The sequence below is a fragment of the Exophiala mesophila genome, assembly GCF_000836275.1.
Source record: "Exophiala mesophila strain CBS 40295 unplaced genomic scaffold supercont1.1, whole genome shotgun sequence".
Lineage (NCBI taxonomy): Eukaryota > Fungi > Ascomycota > Eurotiomycetes > Chaetothyriales > Herpotrichiellaceae > Exophiala > Exophiala mesophila.
In genome coordinates this window covers 558,118-570,621 of record NW_015622504.1, presented here as the reverse complement: position 1 = coordinate 570,621, position 12,504 = coordinate 558,118, and the positions used below count along the sequence as shown (strand labels likewise).

General features: G+C 49.3%; 2 protein-coding genes across 2 annotated transcripts; both read right to left on the bottom strand.

The window, feature by feature from the left end:
* Positions 1-6,046: 6,046 nt before the first annotated feature.
* On the bottom strand, positions 6,047-6,931 carry PV10_00186 (uncharacterized protein). Its single transcript, XM_016364229.1, has 3 exons — positions 6,797-6,931; positions 6,573-6,655; positions 6,047-6,448 (listed from the first exon to the last, which is right to left on the bottom strand). The coding sequence occupies exons 1-3, from the start codon at positions 6,837-6,839 to the stop codon at positions 6,164-6,166; spliced, it is 411 nt and encodes a 136-aa protein (XP_016227878.1). The 5' UTR covers positions 6,840-6,931; the 3' UTR covers positions 6,047-6,163.
* Positions 6,932-11,058: 4,127 nt separating this feature from the next.
* On the bottom strand, positions 11,059-12,429 carry PV10_00185 (uncharacterized protein). Its single transcript, XM_016364228.1, has one exon. The coding sequence runs from the start codon at positions 12,333-12,335 to the stop codon at positions 11,139-11,141; it is 1,197 nt and encodes a 398-aa protein (XP_016227877.1). The 5' UTR covers positions 12,336-12,429; the 3' UTR covers positions 11,059-11,138.
* Positions 12,430-12,504: the final 75 nt, after the last annotated feature.

Genomic DNA, 12,504 nt, shown 5'->3' with positions numbered 1-12,504 from the left:
TGTGCATTGGAAGGGAACCTTGACATGCCGGCAGTCGTGAGCATTGGGGCTGCGGGTGCTGTCTTGACTTCCCTGGCAGCATGGCAGGTATGGGCTCTACGAGCGAAGGATGGGGAAGAGGCTTAGAGAGATATGGCAGAATTGGGTGACTCGAGTCGAGACGATCAGGGCGAATTGTCTTTGTTATAGCTCGACTCATGAAGGAGTCATGGCGGCTAAAGTTCAGGGAATCTCACGCCGATAATTGAACAGCTTTTGAACCGTTGCATAGTCTCCACGCCAGTGTTCTAAATGAATGGAGCTGCACCGAGAAGAAAAGAGCGAAGATGTTGCATAGTAGCAAGCTCAAACCCGTCGTGAAGGTGAGTGTTTACAATCAGGTGGGATCCTCTCGTCCCAGAAAGCTGGATGGCTGCCTCTGCACTTTCTCGCGCCGCCAACATGCGGTCGAGCATGACGCGTGCCAATAACCAATACTCGGCGGCGTTCTTCCAAAAACCTGGTCTCTTCCATGAGTCAGAAGTGGGCTCTGCCTCAGGTTTGAGGGCCGCGGTTGCAATGATAGGGTCAAAGAATTCTTCATCATTTATCCGCAGCCTGTGAGTCCACGTCTCTTCCCAGGTATCGATGCCTACCCGCAGCCTGGTAAACTGCTGATCGCCACCAAGCAAGGGATCGAGATTGAACAGCACAACGTGAAATGCTGAAGTGACGCACCACAGGTTCATGAAGCTCTCGTGGGCGAGGTTGTTGAGGAGTTCATTGCTTCGACTTTCGTTGAAGAACATGTTGATCAGGCGGTACAGCGAAAAATCGGCGGGCCGTGCAGTGTGGCTTAGCCAGTCTCGTAGAATGGAAAAGCATTCTTCTGCCGAAGACGCTTGGAAACATGCTTCGCAAGATGCCGGACCCATGCGCAATTCGCGTAGGCCGAGACGTGGAGGCATGTTGTTGAAAATGACGAAGGATGTGTCGAGGAGGAACACCCACATCAATGTTCGAATCGACTCCTCAACTTGGATGAAGCTGATCCAGTCGAACTCTTTGAGGTCAGTGGGAACGTCATGTTTGATGGAGGCCATGTCGAGATCTCGACAGGCACTAATGAGTTCTTGAAATCGAGAGCGCCGGATACGTGTTCGAGCTGTCTCATCACCCTCCCAAGTCTGGTAGACACATGCAAGACATGCTGCTTGTATCTTCTGTATCTGGTAATGGGGCTGCTGCGATTTTGATGTCGAGTGTAATTCGTTGAACACAAGATCCTCCACGACGTCAAACCAGTAGCGAGCATCTTGGAGGTTTTCGTAACAAGACCCGATCACCGTCATGGCAGCAAGTAGAGGGTAGGCAACCTTTTCCGGGTTGAAAGAAGGCTTGTGTATCACTGGACAGTTTGGATGCCAGCCAATCCAGTACAAGTGAAGCGCAGAAACGATGCTCCCACTGGAGAAGAAATCGTAAAACCGTTCTTCAAGCACATCAGACCAATCTGAGAGCAATGTCCTCCGAAGTCCCGAGTATATCCCCCAAGTCATATTGAGTTTTGGCATAAAGGCCTGATGTGATGGTCGGACTTCTGGTTGAAGATTGATGTTGCAGATCAAGTTCTCCTGTCGTGGCTTCCCCATGTGCCATAGGTTTCTTTCGAAATCCCTCGAACTAGACCAAATGGTACTTGTCGGCCTGAGGGAATCGAAGAGTTCAGACGAAAGTTCCACGCACGCCTCGGTTGAGATTGACTCAGAGCTCCCTATCAAAGGGTACTGCATTCCAAGTTGACGCATCCCCAGAACAAAGCTTTGCAAGCTATAACGGGCAGTGTATTGGATCAAGAAGGTAAAAGACGATGTGGGAGGCAATGAGGGAAGAAACGATTGCAATGCCATGTCAATCGTCAATCCTTGATGAGTGGATGTCAGCGATGGAGGTTCGTTGTCCTGTATGTCGACAGGAACATCATGACGCGCCGGGATACCACGAGGCTCGAGTTCACAAGTCTCCTGCAACATTTGGCTTGTCCTAGGAGGTATTGTTACTAAGTCTCGCGAGGCAGTTGAGACACACGCGCCGTGTGATGTCGTCGGGTGTCTAGAAGTTAGCACTGGGTAAATACAAACATGACCCGCCCTTCGGCAAGCCGTGCAAGTAGGCTTTTCGTGACCGCATTTCCTTTTCTTGCTCGAACATCTCTGGCATGCCCGGCCATCTGCAGAGGTTGGAGAATAAGGAGAATATACGCCGGAGCACGTCATCGTATGTCTGCCGAGGACGTCTTTGCGTTTGAATAGTTTTCGACATTGTGGACATTCATGTATAGATTTTGAAGAGTGTGAGAGCAGGTGTCGCCTCAGATGTTCTGGTCGACTGTAAGTCCTGTCACAGGCATCGCAGGTCATCTTTTGGCCCACAAATGCCATTTTCCTACAGCGCACAAGACTTGGTCGTGTTCTATCACTTCATGGACGAATCTATGAGTCCGATACCACGAGTCGCAGCCCTCAGGAGTACAGCCAGTCTCGGTCAAAGAAAGATGTTGAATTACAGCCAACTGTAGACCTATCGAAAGGCCGAAACGCCATCTCCCGAGTCCGAGATGAAACCCCCTGCCCCCCGCTGCCCCCCGCTGTCCCCCCCCCTCGCCCCCCCCCTCCCCCACCCCCGCTCCGCCCCTCGGCCTCCATAACTTTAAAGGCACTTGTTGGAGTTACCGAGTCATCCAATCCCTTCTACTGCAATTCGGTCTTTTGTCATCCACAGAGCGATTTTGAGACATGTTCAAAGTTGTTAGTGCTGAGCGTTCGTCCTGTCAATGGACTGGCTGTCCCAAATGTTGTCATGTGGACCCTGGTGGCGCAAGTTTTCTCCTCGACAATGCTCAAACTCCCTACTTGGTCTCGTGAACAAGAAATGATGTTAATGGCTATGAAGGCCCATAAGCCAAGGCAATAAAATCTCCATTCTTGGACATTTGTGATAGACCGACCGGTGTTTGTTTGGATCATTTCGACCTTCATGTCCAAGAGAGTGGTCGAAATGATCCAAACAAACACCCTTCGGTCTATCACAACTGCCGAGCTTCGACTCAAGGGTAGAAAGCACTTCAAGAGCTGTGCCAGGTCCCATTGCCATCTGAGGGCCATTGTACGGCTTACCGTGCGATTGAAAAGTCTGGTAGATGCTCAGGGGCCTTGTGCCCTAGCGAAGTGCTGAAAATGCGATGAGATATTCCAAACTTGCTTCTGAAGCCATCATATGTCTCCAGCTCTCGAACCCACCCCCACAACTCCGAACCACCGCTGGTCCTGAACGCATATTAACCAAACAACATGTCGGCAATTCAGCTTCGGATGCAGTCAAGGACAAGGAACCTTGTCACGCTCTACGGCACTTGTCGATTCACATCGATATACCTCCTGAAGTGATGTTGGCCTATAGGTACTAGGTACTTATGAGTTGATCCAAATTCAATCTTGCCATCTCTCTCTCTCTCTCTTTACAGAGTAGTCCTTGAATTCATGTTCAGCCCGCAACGTTGACCATGAAGGAATTAGCACCTGACGTTCGCTCTTCAACAAAAGCAAGCACTGCCACAGAGATCCCTGGAGCCGGAGATCTTCATGGCCTCAAGTCCAAGTGGCCCATAGCGAAGGATCTCGCGGGATGCAATCTACCCTGTCGATTGGAAGGAGAGGTTCAGGACCTGGTAGTACTTGGGGATATTCCCCATGCGATCGACGGCACCTTCTATCGCGTCATGTGCGACCCATTTGTACCTCCTGATCCAGGAAATGTGCCAATAGATGGTGATGGAAACATATCTGCCTTTCGTTTCTATCAGGGGCGCGTCGACTTGAAGATGCGATACATAGAGACTGAACGATATAAGCTTGAGCGGAAAGCGAACAAAGCTCTCTTCGGCCTCTATCGCAACCCATTCACTCATCACCCCTGCGTTCGCGCAGCCGTTGATTCGACGGCAAACACCAATCTGGTGCTCTGGGCTGATAAACTACTGGCTCTAAAAGAAGTGGCTCTTCCTTATGCTGTGGATCCAGACACCTTGGAGACAATTGGCTACGATCCATTTCAGGGCCAGGTGAAATCCAAAACTTTCACCGCACATCCCAAGATCGATCCTTTCACAGATGAACTGGTGTGCTTTGGTTACGAGGCCAAAGGGCTTGCGACCCTGGACGTTGTTACCTATGCTTTGGACCAGGAGGGTAGCAAGACGGCCGAGTTCTGGCTGAAATCGCCCTGGTGCGCTTTCATCCACGACTGCGCCATTACTCCCAACTTCATCATTCTCTTCCTCTGGCCATTCGAGGCAAATGAAACACGCATGAAGGCCGGGAGGCAACACTGGGCCTGGAGTTACGACCGGCCTGCCACTTTCATCGTCGTACCGAGACGTCGAGGGGCTGCATCAAAGTATGGATGGAAGCCAGAGGAGCATCGTGTCTATTTCTGGAAAAATTGCATGCCCATTCATACAGCTGGCGCGTGGGAAACTGATCAAGGCAAGATCTACGTCGAAAGTTCGAGAGTCTCTGACAATGCCTTTCCTTTCTTCCCCTCGGAAGATGGTCGAAGTCCTTCGCCAGACACTAAAGCCGACTTTGTGCGCTGGGAGCTGGACTTGACCAAGCCCACCGACACTATGGTGCCAGACCCGGTCATCATACTCGATCTACCCTCTGAGTTTCCCCGGATCGACGAACGCTTCATGACGAAACAGTACGAGTGGGTCTTTCTCAATGTTGTCATACCTGAGGACTTTAACGGAAGCAAAAACTTTTTCGGTGGCCTCAACGGCCTGGCTATGCATAACAACAAGACAGGGAAGACGAGATACTTTCGTGCCGGTGACGACTCCCTCTGCCAGGAGCCCATCTTCATTCCCCGATCTACAGACGCACCAGAAGGTGATGGTTGGATCATGAGCTTGGTGGAGAGACGGGCGGCTGGGAGATGCGATGTTGTCATTATTGACACCGCCGAGTTTGAGAAACCCATAGCTATCGTCCAGCTGCCATTCCATGTCAAAGCACAGATTCACGGGAACTGGGTACCAGCTGCAAGTCTCCGAACAAGAAAGAGCCTGGTTCGCGAGATAGGTCAAGTCAAAATCAGCGGGATGGGTGCGCTCGAACCGCTCGTTTGAAAGTCGTTTGAAAGCCCTCTACGCATGGCTCGCCAGTTTGTTTATGTGTCAATGGCTCATTATCCCCTCTTGGTGATAGCAATCCCGTATCTAAAATTCTGCTGCCAAGGTCCTTGCTAACTATAGAACTCTTTTTCATTCGTTGTCGGTACAGGGATTCAGTGACTCATGATCCACAACTTCTCCGATTGATATGTCAGCGAGTGATTTCAATCGAGTATACTGTGTAGCACTCGTTGCTCTCGAGTCTTCAAAAGATTAGAGAGAGCATAATTTTGCAGCTTGGTCAAGTGGACGTTGGAGAATATAATATAAATATCTGAAAGAGCCGTCTTGACCAGGCATTGCAAGGAAATACTTGGAATACTTTATCAAAGCAGCCATTTCCTATTGTCACAACCACAATTCGAATTCGTTTCCTTACTCATATCTCATCATGGCTTGTCAATTCACCATCAACGTTGTACTGGCGCACGACCTCGATGCCGCACGACACGGCTACGAATCCATGATTCGACACCAACAACAACGACAACGATTGGAGAAACAGCTCAAGCCACAAGATTCCAAGACTTGTCTACTATCTGAGTCGGCTTCTGACGATACCTCATCTACCTTATCCAATGCTTCCACCCTCACAAGCCTCAAGTCGGCGTTGAAATGGAGAAGGAGGTCATCTAAGCACAGTGTTGGCTGTTAGCCTTGTGTTACGAGAAGCCTTGGGAATGAATGAATGAATGAATCAGTGATGATCTTGACTTTGGCTTCAAGTCTACTTTCTTGACGAAACTAAATCACATCCTTTGTTTGTACACGTTTGGCAGGCGTGGGGCATCAGACAATTGTCACCAAGTTCAATAAATGGGTTTGAATATGTTCCCGCCACTAAACTGATTGTGACTGCGTGAACCTGGATACACCACCGGGCATGTCTTGCGCATATACATCCCCCTTCTAACCCCTCCCTCTTATTTCTCTCCACATCTCCGATGCTCTTCAGAACTTTGCCTTTAATTCCTCGTGTAGTTTCTTCAGGGCATCCATATCTGTCTTTCCCGCAGGCCAACCCACTCCTAGACCCTCTGTCTGATTAGGTTTGGGGATGAAATGGAAATGGACATGGTCGACCTCCTGGTGTGCTAGACGGCCATTGTTCTGGAGGATATTGTAGTTCTCTGCGCCCGACGCCTTTGCGATCTTCTTAGCCACCGACAGGATCTCGACGAGTGAGTCGTCAGGGATATCGGTCAATTTGACGCCGTGGTGTTTGGGGATCACGAGCTAGACGTGCGAGAAGAAAAACGATTAGTCCGAAGTTGGACGATTTAGGGAATAGAAGGGAGCTGGTCCAGACGGAAATGGACTTTGGATCTGGACATGTCGGAGTGTCATATCATAAACGTACAGCATGCCCTCGACTCAGAGGCTGAATATCAAGAAACGCAAGAACTTTCTCCGACTCGAAGAGTTTGAACGCCGGGATGTCCCCTATACAGTGGATGGATCGACCATGTCAGCCTCAAAACTCATTGCTGTAGCAAAAGCACAATCCGTACTGCGAGTGTACATAGCTCATACGACCATGTCTGGTTCGATCAACTTGCGGAAGGGGTTGCTAGTGCTTCATACCTTTGATGATCTTGCAGAAAATACACGCTGCCATCTTGCTCATTAGGCTTGGGAATACTGCTTGCGGGTCCACGTCCAGGTCACCGAATATCACAGCTGCAATAAAGGCGTGGTGGTCGGTTAAAGATGGTTAATTAAATCCCAATGACGTTTCCTGCGAGGTTGCTTTCATCTGATGCTGGTAGTAAACAAGATGCGGGGAAGCAAGCACCCGAAGCTTTCACCCCTCACCACTGGGTTCGGACCGTTGCACGTGATCAACTCTCGAAATAAAATCAAGTCTATATATTTAATGTCGCGCCAAGACGAGTTGGAGTGGGACGAACTATTGCAGAATCCATTTCTTGCCTTTTACCAGAGATGGCCGTGGTTACGCCCAAAATACTCCATTCATCAATCTTTGGAATATTATCGTAAATCTCCTCAAGAGAGGCGTGTTTACCTTTTTGCTCTTTGTACTTCATGTCTGACCCCACCAACTCGCAGTTGGGAAAAGTACGACGACTGTTCGAGCCCGGCACAGGAAGAGTTTTTGCACCAATATTTTTGCTACTGCTACAATCCCAGAGTTTGATACACGGTTCGACCTTGGACCACCTGTCAATTCTATGCCCTTTCTCTGATCTTGATTCTTGCTCGTCCAAAATGTCAATCTCTGATGGCCCCAATTCGCTGACATGTAGTCCTTCCTTGCCTGAATTTCCCTGGATCATGGAGTCCTGGAAAAATTTCAAATTACGGATGCCATCCTGGTAGACCTTGGTCCCAATCCTCCCAAGAAGGTTGATTCCAAGGTGTTACACACTTGACCAACTGGGGCGGTTTCGACTTCCAAACAATCTTATTCTCCGCCGCATCTTGTCTTGTTACCCAGCTGGAAACCGTTCCGTGCTTGTCTTTTGCCGAACTCGCGTCTTCCATCTGATAGGCAACGTTGACACTCGGAATGACAGCAATCTTTCCATGTCCCAACTTCCAAAGGTCCTTGCAGAGATGAACCGGCTCCCCAAGTCGGCATTCGCCGTCGTGTTCCGATCGAAATCTGATCTTTTGCTCCAAGAAAGGGTTGGCTGTCATCACCACAGCACCATTCCAACATGAAAAGACTTGGAAAGGATACCCCAGACTGTATCTATCCTTAGTCTTTCTATCATTCCAAAACAGGTTGGATGAGAAATCCCACGAGCCAGATTGAGGGACCTCAAAGAACGTTTCGCCATTCATCATGCGACTGATCCAAACATCATAGAAGAGGCCTCCTCCATTGATCCAATCCATGGCGCAAGTCATGTCAGCTTCCAGGCTCTGTCGTTGATAGATCAACTCCAGGATATCCTCTGTGCACAGTGCCACGTCATTCAAAAACACAATGACTGTATCAGGATCGAACAAGCCCGGGTCCGAGGTGAGGTTGAGAAGGGCGTAATTTCGGAAAGAGGCAAGGGTTACAATGCGATCACGCCCTTCGCCAAACGGGTCATCTTCATTGCATTGGAGCTGATAATGTATTCCCAGATTGGGAAGTTGAGCCTTTAATTCTTCCAGAACCTCATATGTGCCGTCAGTTGATCGACCTTCAAGAATGGATAAGAAACAGTTTGCGGGCCCCAAGTAACGGATGGCGTCGACAACAGATCCGAGCAGTTGGTCGATTACATGGATTGACTGGTGTAGATCGAGGGCAAAGAAGTATTTTGGCATGGACTTTGAGTTATTGACATGTTGAAGGGCCGAATATCTCTCCTCATCCACGGATGGACATTGAAGTTCGGAATGAAAATGACCATGACTCATGATAGATTCGACTATCGCAGTCGACTTGTCGAACATCTCGGGGTCACCAGTTCTGTGGTCGCATGAAAATGGCTCTGTTCGGCCCTGCGTTTCGATGGTTTGACTGGCACCTTTTGAGCTCTTGACAATTTCGATTCGAGGCTCGTTACTATCATGTCCTGAGACACGGGATGCATCTAGCGGGAAGCTGACATCGTCGCTAGTACTAACATTAAGTGTCCTGATTGTCGAGATCAGAGGCTCTTGCCAGAAGTGGAGAGTGATGAAGATCGCGAAGATGGAGAGGATGAGTAAAGCACGTCCGAAGAACAAGCATACTCTTTTCATCGTTTGTGCTGGACGTAGTCCTAGGAGCAGTGGAAATTAGTAGTGGATGTGGGATGCAACAAGGAGTACGTTGAAAGAAGAAGAATGTGATATGCAATGTGGCGTCTGAAGGAACACTTTGATGTAGGGTAGGTGCGATCATGTCAAACATCCTAAGGTAATCACGACGGCCCTTTTCTTTCTGGGTTCGTGCTTTCCTCTGGACGAAGTGCAAACTAGCAAGAAGCAGTTCAGCCATGGCGACAGGTTGTGAGACTGTAACTTAGCTACTAATAAAAAGAACAGCTAATCATGACATGCGTGACTTAGGACTACTAGGCGACACGCCACCCATCAAGGCCATGAGCCACCTCCGTAGAGATTCAACTCCTTCTGGATGGTAACGGTAGCCACTTCTGCCAGACCCTTCACTGAGGGGGAAACGCAACATTGTCTGGAGTTGGATCTGCCCGCTGTACCACTCCAAACTGGAGGTTGCCAGCGTCGAAGATTGCATAGACGCACTTGAGAAAAGTGTCTCCCCAAATGTCAAACAGCAAATGACCTCGTGACTGGATGCCGCCATATATCATGGTCCCAGAATCATCGACTGCGGTGAAGCCGATGTGTTCCTTTTCAATGGTGAAGGGTTTGTCTCCAACGAGAAATTCCAGGACAGGAAAGTGCTCCGCAGGTGTGTCTGCTGGATAAACCCATGCGTCGATCTTGGTGTCAAAGTGCGCACCAGGTATGCTGGAATAGATTGCTTCACATACACTGTCGGCCACAAGCATCAACGTAGTGCCAGTGTCAGCAATGGCCGTATTTCCAGGAGTATTGATGACTTGGCCATTGACGATCAAGGATGGTGCTGCAAACGACCAGAATCCTTGGCTATTGTTAATAGGAACATAATGAATCTCCTGACCAGATGCTTCGATGACGGACTGATCAATTCCGCCAAATGTGTAGAAGGATTCGCCCTTGTCAGGATCGGCTACGTCCTTGAAAGAGCCAAGATAAGCGGTGAACAGAGGAAGAGGGATATCTTGTCTGGCAATCATGTTTTCCAAGGGGGTATTGACCTTGACCGGTCTTACTGTGTTGATGTGTCCAAAGGCGAGCCCGAGTAAACCGTGGCAATCTGGCTGAGTTTGCAAAGAAGAGGAAAGTCTGACTGCAAGCTCAATATGCTGACTGTCAACCACGATGTTGCCAATCTGAAGCCGATCTGTACCAACTGTTCCCGACGCTGAAGACTGATCTCCGTACGTGATGGTCCATGAAGCACCAGTGAGGGTTTCGAAGGTAGAAGATTGCGTAGGATCAAAGAAGACAGCACCATTGGCACGTCCTCTGTCCTGGACTCTCTGTGGCAAAAGAGTGCTCCAAACCTGTTGCGGTCAACTCCTTAACGATCATAGTAGGGTTTCAAGGGGATATTCTCACCCAGTAATCAGCCGAGCCGGAATCGAAATTTAGGTGGAGTGTTTGGGCCGGGTTACCAATTTGGACTGGACAGAGGTAGTAGGCATCTTGATGAGAGTCTTCGCTTGGGCTGGCACAAGCAGTCAGAGATTGAATTCCACTGCCAGTCAGAGCAGACTCACATTGGAGCTGTAGAACCATCATCTTGACGCCTCACAAGAGACTGACCTCGACGCTGGTATCGACCAATGGTTGGCTCAATTGAATATTTGTGCATCATGTGGACGAGAGACTTGGTTCCATTGGCGACATAGCTTGGATTTCGAACAACAGGGATTCGGATGAGTTGTGAGGCAGCCATGTTGATGATGAGCAGGTAAAAGAATATAGAGATACTAGATAAGTTGCAGAATCGAGTCAGAACCAAAGGCCGAATGGGCAAACCAGACTGGAGACAAGGAGATATTTGTAGATGGACATGTTGAATTGTTGGGCAACACAATGGGTTGCAGCCTACCTGAAAGACATCGTGCCTGCCATGTTGGAAATGAGTCATGGACCAGGAAAGGGCGACGAGCTTGACAACAGACGGGCTTGTTCTTGGGCTTTCGTCTTGGGAGGGTTTTGGAAGGGATGAGGCGGTGGCACAAAGAATGAATGAACCTTGCAATGGACTGCAACTGCAGTAGGTGGAAGATGAAAAGAGAGATTTGGAATCAGAGTTGATAACACTCCTGCCATGTAAGTCACTTGAGTCGTTTTTCTTACAGCCTGCGTTTCCACATGGCACTCATTAACCACCAACAGCTGCGTCTCACAGATTCACTTTCTCCGTTGACTCGATCTTGTCAGGGTACTTCAAGTCGTTCTGTTTCCTGACTTCGTCCATCACCTCCATGATGAGCACACTCTCGTCTAAGCCTTCGAACTTGCCTTCTTTTCGTCCCTCGATGACAGCACGTGCTGCTTCGTCTGCCTCCCAGAACATGCCATGCCCAACACCTTCGTCGTGATTGTCACCAGAAAATCCGTTATACCAACCACTGCCCTTGCCTGGGCCAGGTTGTGGCCATTCCTTGTCTTCCGTCTCTCCACTCGAGAGAATGAGTCGGGTCTTTGTTGGACGGTAGATAGGTGGCCAAACTTGGATCTCGCCCTTGGATCCCATGATTCGAACTGAAGCACCCGAAGTTCCTTTGTTATCAGTGTCTGTCGTTGCACGAAACCCTGTGGTAGCTATGCCATGAGCATCATAGCCCTGCTCCGCCGAGCGTGGAAATGTCAGAAGGATGGATGTGCGTTCGTCAACCCCAGTGGCTGGGTACTTGGTCATGGAAGAGACGACAGTGGGAGCTTTTCGATTTCCAACAGGTTGGGTTGTATACAGCGTCTGGAACACCCATGTTAGACTGTAAATGCCTAAATCGAGCAGCGCTCCGCCGGCCAGATCAGGGTTGACCATGCGATGTTTGCCATCTGCCCAAGCGCCCTCGGGATCGTTGGCCCGGGAGTTGTCTGCAAACACGCGGGTGACAGGCCCAATGCGCCCAGAAGTGATGGTGTCTCGAACGTAAATAGAAAGTGGAAAGTATCGAGTCCACACAGCTTCCATGAGAAATAGATTCTTTGAGCGTGCAAGTTGCACAAGCTGTTTGGCTTGTGCTGCATTAACCGTGAAGGCCTTTTCACAAAGAACATTGAGTCCTGCTTCCAATGCCAGCATTGCATTTTGATAGTGGTGAGAGTGGGGCGTCGCAATGTAGACGATATCAATCTCGGGGTTCTGAACCAGTTCTTGATATGAGCCATATGCTTGTGCTGACGCAGGAGCGCCGACCGTCTTCAGAAACTGCTCGGCTCGTTCTTTTGACGAGCTGCTTGCGGCTGCAACAACGGTATGAATAACATCATGTACATCTCGAGTGGCCGGGTCAAGTAGCAGATCTTTGGTGAACGTCTCGGCAATCAAGCCAGTGGCCAGGATCCCCCAGCGAACAGTCCTTGGGGCCATGACTTGACCGAGGATTTAGAAAGTGATTCAAGGCGAGTGACGGCGATTTAGTTCTTTGTGCAACAGTCTAAAGCTTACGAGTAGGCCGTATTCCAGGATAATACAAAAATATTTATCATTTCATTATCATTGACCTTTCCTGTGATGCAATGGCAAAAGTCAATCTTCC